This window comes from Porites lutea, chromosome 9, assembly GCF_958299795.1.
Source record: "Porites lutea chromosome 9, jaPorLute2.1, whole genome shotgun sequence".
In the NCBI taxonomy this organism is placed as follows: Eukaryota; Metazoa; Cnidaria; class Anthozoa; order Scleractinia; family Poritidae; genus Porites; species Porites lutea.
Window position 1 is genome coordinate 6,354,608 of NC_133209.1, and position 7,500 is coordinate 6,362,107.

The 7,500-nt window shown below is 38.5% G+C and overlaps 1 protein-coding gene across 1 annotated transcript in view; it reads right to left on the reverse strand.

Annotated features, from left to right (window-relative positions):
- LOC140947590 (dolichyl-diphosphooligosaccharide--protein glycosyltransferase subunit 1-like) overlaps positions 1 to 7,500 on the reverse strand; it is a 7,619-nt gene that overhangs the window by 107 nt on the left and 12 nt on the right. The window contains exons 1-10 of the mRNA XM_073396739.1: positions 7,186 to 7,500; positions 6,975 to 7,039; positions 5,796 to 6,150; positions 5,174 to 5,269; positions 4,306 to 4,561; positions 3,535 to 3,634; positions 3,281 to 3,419; positions 2,316 to 2,435; positions 1,634 to 1,879; positions 1 to 464 (exon numbers count right to left, since the gene is read on the reverse strand). The exon at positions 1 to 464 is cut by the window's left edge and continues 107 nt beyond it; the exon at positions 7,186 to 7,500 is cut by the window's right edge and continues 12 nt beyond it. Of these exons, the coding sequence (XP_073252840.1) occupies positions 282 to 464; positions 1,634 to 1,879; positions 2,316 to 2,435; positions 3,281 to 3,419; positions 3,535 to 3,634; positions 4,306 to 4,561; positions 5,174 to 5,269; positions 5,796 to 6,150; positions 6,975 to 7,039; positions 7,186 to 7,434 (1,809 nt within the window). The 5' untranslated portion in view covers positions 7,435 to 7,500 and the 3' untranslated portion in view covers positions 1 to 281. The remainder of the gene's footprint in view (positions 465 to 1,633; positions 1,880 to 2,315; positions 2,436 to 3,280; positions 3,420 to 3,534; positions 3,635 to 4,305; positions 4,562 to 5,173; positions 5,270 to 5,795; positions 6,151 to 6,974; positions 7,040 to 7,185) is intronic.

Below are 7,500 nucleotides of genomic sequence, written 5' to 3' on the forward strand. Positions count from 1 at the left end.
TTTTCAAAAGCTACTCCAAGAGGAAAACTTTTAACAAGACATCTTTAATTTAATTTGGAAGTCAATAACTCTAGTAATGGCTTAGTGACAGTTTTCACGAAAACACTCTGCTGAAATGTGTGCAAGTCCTTATTGCCATAACAACTTGCTGGGAAGATGATCAGTTAATGGTACTAGTTATTGACAAACAAACCAGACTCTCTCGAGCCACTACAGTAGAGGGTTTCAACCACATTAGGGTGCGTCAATGAAAATTATCACCTAGGTATCTGAGGGGTTCATCAAAGGCATGCAGCCAAGCTTTCAATCTCAGCACTTAATTTCTGCCTCTTGGTCTTATTGTTGCCTTCTCCTTCCAGATAGCCTTGTTTGCTCAAACGGCCATTCACCACCTTTTCAGCCATCACAATGGCCGAGTCCAACAGCTGCTTCTTCTCGTATTCCTTGCGCTGCAGCTCAGTAAGCTGTCAAAAAAAAAAGTAACCATAGTTAAAGATTAGCCTGCAAACACAGCCTCGCCTTGCAGCCATGAAAAAGAGGAGGTGGCCCATGGCCAGGGTCTCTAGATAAGTAAAAAGCAAAAGCTGAGAAGAATAAGGCCTCTGATTTTTATATGGAGAAAATTGCCGCGGATTAAAGGGTCACCTACCTAACCAAGCTACCCTGAGCGAGCCAACTTTTCATACATTTCCTTAAAAATGTAGCCTACAGTTTACACGAGAAACAAAAAGTTGTCTTCGCTAGAGGGGAAACCCTCCCGGCTGGGCCAACTTTCCTCCATTTATAAAACACTTTGGCTACCCAAGCTGGGTCAACTTGGTCAAGGAGAGACAATTAGAGTATGCGGGAGTGCCATGTCTTGGCTTGGGTTAGAAACTTTTTTCCCAAATATACTCTTACTAAAATTGGCTCGGCTGGAAGGGTTTCCCTTCTAACGGGGAAAGGTTTTCTCCGTATAAACAGGGCCTTTGGTAGGAAAAATGGAATCTGGGAGGAGACAAAAACAGAGAAGGGTGGGGAGAGACTTCCCTCTTCCTCCTCTCTCAGTTTTCCTGGTGACCAGCTTCACTTTACTTCACTCGAACCAGAAGGATTGTTTACAGACTATCAGATAAGAGGCAGTCTCATTCCCTGGATGGCTTGATTTCTGTATGCAATAACCTTCAGAAAAGGCTCTTAATGTTTTTGTTTATCAAAAAGGTGCATATCTCCACACAGAGTTTACTCATAGACAAACACAAGACATCTGACAGATTGTTTAACTGGCTTTGTCTACCTTAGGAAGGTGTCTTAATATTTATTACATAATTTATGAACTTAAACACTGTCAGATGAACACTGCTGCACTGTTCTAGCAGCTAGAAAACAACTGGCACAAAACTGAGTTGGAGGTTTAAATTATTTTTCTAGGTACCAAGTAGGGACAGGGAAGAGTACAGGAGTAAAGTCTGGAAAAAAAATGCTTATCATGCAGGCATTAGATGAAGTTGACATTTCACTCAAGTAAGGTCACATGGTGAAATGAGATCAAGGCATGGGTGGAAAATTTGAAAAAAAAAACATGTCTTGAGTTGATGCCTTTTCATGTACCAAAGGTTTTTGTGTCACTGGCAACCAACAATTTTGCTCTAACCTTTTCTGCAGCCTCAGGCTGTTCCTTGCTTAAGGAAGCCTGCACCTGCGAGATCTGATTGCTGATGGCACGGTAGTCCCCATCAAGCTTCTTACGTGCATTAGCAAAAGCAGTAGCATCCTTGCTTTGCTTATACTTTTGAATGGCATCAGCGTACACAGAGTAGAGACCACTCTGGCGATCCAAAAGACGTTGCACCTCCTCAATCAGACAAGCAGCTCGCATACGGGACTCATTAGCTTCATCCTAGAATGGGAGGACCAAATATTGGGAATTAGCCTATTGTTATTTCCAACATTATTTTGCGTCTTTGGGGATTTCTATGTGTCAGGGAAGCAGGACGCAGAGGTAACAAAATCACCGTGCCTAGAAAGCTTTTTAAGTACACAATGTGAGAAACTGTAGGCCATTTCCAACGTCCAACACCACTCACTATTAAAATAAGGTACATGTAAAACAAAATCTATCAAGTGAAAATGTTTTTTTCTCCATAAGAACCACAAAAAAAGGATTCAAACTTACAAACATTTTGAAAAGGAGGTCATCAACACGGCCAGATGACTTAAGTTTTCTTTGATTCTACAGCGATTTCCAGTATCATTTATAGGAAACGATTTTACAGAACAGTTATATAAGAAATACAGCTGTGCAACACAACATCCAATCACCATCTGATTATTACCTTACTGATTGCAAAGTCTAGCCTCATGTAGATGATAACAGCCATGAAGAGCAAGTAAAATGCACCAACAATAAGAAGTGGCTCTTGTAACAATAACACTTTGTTGAAGGAGTAGTGAAGCTGTAGAAATGGTTTAAAAGGAAAAAACCATTCAAACAAATTAAGGACACACTGTGACTGACACTTTCTGCATTAAGTAATTTTCTCTCACATTCATCAGGTATTTTGGGAGGGTCAAGTAAACAATGTAAAACTGCAGACAATTATAGTATTAATATAGTCCTGCAACTGCATTCATGTAGTCAATGGCATGTGAATTAAAACTGGAGCCAAAAACACACAGAACAAAGTTACTGTAGCACATTACTAAGCACTGCTGTCAATCATAATTACAATCACAAGCAATGAAAATTAAAACACAGACACACACGAAACGGATCGAAATCCACCTATCACAAATCACCAAACATGACGTTTTGAACTAGTTAAAGTAAACTCCTGTTTCCTAAGGTCTGCTGAGATAAATGGTGGCAGCCAAGGATGCAAACAACAATTAGCTTTTGAAATTCAGTGTTTGTGTGTTTTTGAAAAGAGCAGTAGAGCGGTTTTCACTTGACTGTCGAAAGTAATTGAGGAATTGGTTTTGGTTTTGGTTTTACTACGCCCTTTGGTTGGCTAGTGTATTTACTTTGGTTTTGGTTTTACGACAGTCAAGTGAAAACCGCTCTAATAATTAAAGCAAGACTTTCTGGTAAGACTGAGTTTAAGTGTGCTATAATGGAGAGAGTACTGCAAGGCTATTTTGAGTTCTCTACTGTCATAATAATGAGAGCAATAATATATTATATTAACAAGGTTTATCATGAGAATAACAGGAATAATGAGAATCATGAGAATAATGCCAACTTTTTGTTTTGCAAAAAAATGAACACACATAGCAAAGAACATTATTTTAATGAATGTACCTCAAAGTCCTGAATGTGTTGCTCCACTAAGCTAGACTTGTGTGCAACAATCACTGGACGGCCAACTGTATCAAGATATGTAAAATGTAGCTCACGCTTTCCCTCCTCCATCTTGAAAGGAGTCTTCAGTTGAATATCACTGGAGGAAAATAAAATACAGTTGAACCTCCATTAATTAAGCAGCAACCCTCACAGTATTGGTCAGGTTTTATGAAGATTACATATTAGTATAATGATGAAATAAAAGCCCTTACGTGCATCCTTCAGGGAGAATAATTCGTAAGATAAGGTGATCCACAACAAACTCATCAAAGATGTGGTCGACAACTCTCATTTTCAAAATGTATCTGTTCCCTACAATAGGATAACAATTAATATAAATATTCATTAGCATCTTATTATCTTGGTAACATTGTAGAACAAAAAATATGTGTACTGTACATTTTTGCTGCCATGGTAAGTAGGAAAAACTTATCGACTAATACTCCAGCAAAGGTTGCCAATTTTGGGAAACCCAATTTTTTAAGTAATGCAACCAAGCCATGGTGTTTTTCATAGTTAGTGTAAGTTAATGGTCTTTCTAAAATTAAGATGAGATAAACATTTGCATGCAATATATTTACTTTCCAATGAATGTCTTTATAGATCACCTTATTCACCCAAAAATTCAGTTTTGATAGTTTGACAGCCATTTTGATTTTTAACCCTTTTATGAAATGTTGCACAAAGTGGCCTTTTTATTTATTTACTTATTCCTTAATGTCTGGAGACCATTTTACACTTTTAGGTCACCAAAAGGTGACTACCAAAAAGGTTAAGCTTGTGTCTGTAACATCTGATTAAGTGAAAATGAATACTACAAATTAAAACAACACTGCTTTGTGACTTTCCAACAGTGTTCAGTTAGTTAACTGCTTCTCAAATCTGATTTCAGAAACATTTCACATGTTACGGTTTCCATCAATCTCATTACTTGAGGATTGAAATGCTCACAATCTAGAAGTACACCTCTGTTATCCGCTCACCTAGATTGTACAAGTACTCATAACTGGGCACATTGTAGCCCATGTAGAACCTGGTCTGCCAGCCACCAAACAAGGGAAACCTTGGTCGCAGTTCAAGCTCCACGGAATCTTCCTGGGACCACAGGTTACTAGTGGAGATGTTGCCAATTTGATCACGGTAGTACACATCACTAGCAGCCGCAGGGAGAACTGATTTGAAGGATTTGATGGATGCTGGAGCTGCAGTTCGTTGATAATCATATCTGGAGAATGAACCCTAAAAAACGAAGAATGGTGCCAGGAAAAGTTAATGAAGATAACCAAAGAAAGCCAGGGGTGCTGGCGCATTTAAACAACAGCAAGGGAGGGGGAGTTAGAGCTGGGTTAAGGTTAGGGCTGGAGGTGGGCTGCAATTCACATTTCAAGGAGGTGGGGAAATGGACAAAGTAGACAGAGATTTGACACTTTCATGTGTTCGTACTTGAGAAACTGTACCGTATTTTGGGATAAATGGCCTGTCCATGATCTTGTGCTTGTGATCCCCCTCCACCCCTTATCAAAGTGGCTAGCAATACAAAACCATACTCAAAACTTGGAGGAACAACTTTGAATGGGAGGGAGGAGGGAGGTAAGTATTATATCTCACAGATCTGTGACCAGGAGCGATTTGAACCAAGAAAGGTCGTTTTTTCATGGGAGTGTCTCAACATTTTTGCAATTGGTTGTAGCTATGGGGTATCATGTGTGACTGGTCTGTAATTCATACTCAAATTTATACCTAATTATATGATAACAACAATGATAACAATCAACAGATATTTATGACAAATGGTTGGGACAAAGCACACACCTTACACAAACTAGGTACCAAGGGGTAAAAGAAAAATACCTTGAGCTCTGCTCCAACATGCTTCATGTGGTAGGTTTCTTCAACTGCAATGTTTCCCCAGTGAGAAACTTCAATGGTCCTTGTCATACCAACAACCTTTATTTGTACAGTAAGTAGAGGAATATAAAAAAATACCATCAACATTCTGAAAAGCTTGCAAGCTCACAAAGAGATGCTGTGATAACAATATTATTTATTACATTAATTTTTTTTGAGCAAAGCCTCAGCCATTAGAACTGCCTTTGCATACCTTTTTTTAATAAGGTAAAAAGGTAATAATAATAATAATAATAATAATAATAATAATAATAATAATAATAATAATAATAACAATTTTTAACCACGAGACTCTCTCACCAGAGTGATTTTCAGAGAGGTCCTGGAGTATTTAAAAGGTGTGCAAAAGAAGTTCTCAAGGTGTCACACAGATAGTACAATATACATGTACTAATATTAATTAACAACAGTAGTAAACTGTACATTAAAATTGTGCCAAGGAAAACAAAAACAAGTATAAGTTTGATGGAGTTCAAGGACATCAGGAGTAATACATGTATTTCATCCCAGGGAGTTTTGATTTTCTTCAAGAGAAATAATGAAAGCTACATGCATAACAACTTACCGAGAGAAAGGGGGTGCTATTTTCAAAGTGCACTCTCATGGGATCTGCTGAATATGCCTCAACATCACTGTAAGGTCCATACGTCACCGCGTTGTCGGACAGACTAGATGGTTTAAGCTTAGTGTGTGACTCAACAGAGGATGTTGCCAAGGAGACAGTCGTGGTTTGCTTTTTGACAGTGTAAGGAGAGTAATAGTAGTGATTTCCAGAGAAGACAACATACTGTTTCTCAGATTGACTGATCTTGGTTGGAAAGGGAGTCATGGCATGCACAAACACCTCTTCAGTTGTGACATCAACAGAGGCTCCTGGCTTGAGACGAAATCCTAGTTCAACTTTGAAAAACTTTGTCTCACTGAAACAATACAGTGACAAAATAGGGAACATGAATAAATGAACAAGGCATTTATAACTAACCACTCAAAATGCCATCATGGGTGAGCCCTTTCAGTCCCAAGAGCAACAAATATCAATTTTCTCCTAACAATATCGATACATCATCAAAAGAAAGGGTTACAAGAATTAATTAAATGATCACCACAGGAAAAATGCTATGATCTTTTACCAAATTCTCCCCAAATATTCTTTAGGATCAGTCTAGAGAATTGGGGTTTAACAGGTCAATGGAAGGCAGTTGCTTATGATAGGTTCCAACTATAATACATGTAAATGAACTTTGGCTTGGAGCGTTAAAAAATGTAATTAAAACAAAAATACACATCAAGCACGATCAATTCTTTCAATGCTGGACTTAGGCCCACTTCACATTTCATGTGCTTTGAATCTAATGCAAATAAGTGAGAGCAATAGAATGTTCCTTGTTTGCATTAAATTCATCATGCGTGAAGTTCTACATTTCAAAAAAAGGGGTTGTATTAACCTTGTTTAGATGTCTGGTAGAGATCCGAAGGGTGTTCAGATAAAAGAAATGTTAGTAACAACCACCCATGAAATTCAACTCGCATGTAGAGAGATGACGGAAGTCTGCTGGACCATGCTGAATTTGACCGATGATTTCAAATTTATCCTCAAACTTTGATAACCCAATTAACAGAGTTATAAAATGTGCATTCAAAGATCATACCAGTCACGCACGTTACCCTGCTTAAGTCATACAACAATTTAAGCTAATTTTGCTTATTGTTTAACTGAAACGTTCATAAACATGCCTATGTTTACCTGTGTGAACTGATATCTACTTCGGACAAAACTAAACTTGATTCTTCGTCCTCAGGGTTCCTAGCCTAAAAGATCAACGCGGAATAAAAACGACATTATTGCTTCGATTCGTACGTGGCAAAGAATCAAATTTGCAGACAAAAGATTCCAAGAGTTACAACACGCAATTTTTGATCTATAAGCCAAAAGCGCCTTAAAGAAAAGAACTCACCGAGGCTCCAACGAATGCAAGTTTATCCACAAGTGACGGCTCAATGGCGAGATGGAAAAACCCTGTTGATGAATCGCCTCCATTTTCGATCGTTAGAGAAGTGCTGATTTTAGTGAGCTGGGTCGAAAGATCTATCTTTCGAGAAACCTCACTTATGACTAGCTTAGGGTTGACATCATTTTTTCCTAGGGTAAAGGATGCAAAGAGTAAAGCAGCGAGAGCCACTAGACGGAGGGATACAGAATTCATCCTCAGATGGAAGAGGATTCTAAAGGCCTACTACGTGGAATCGCCACAGTGGGTTCAAAGAAAGAC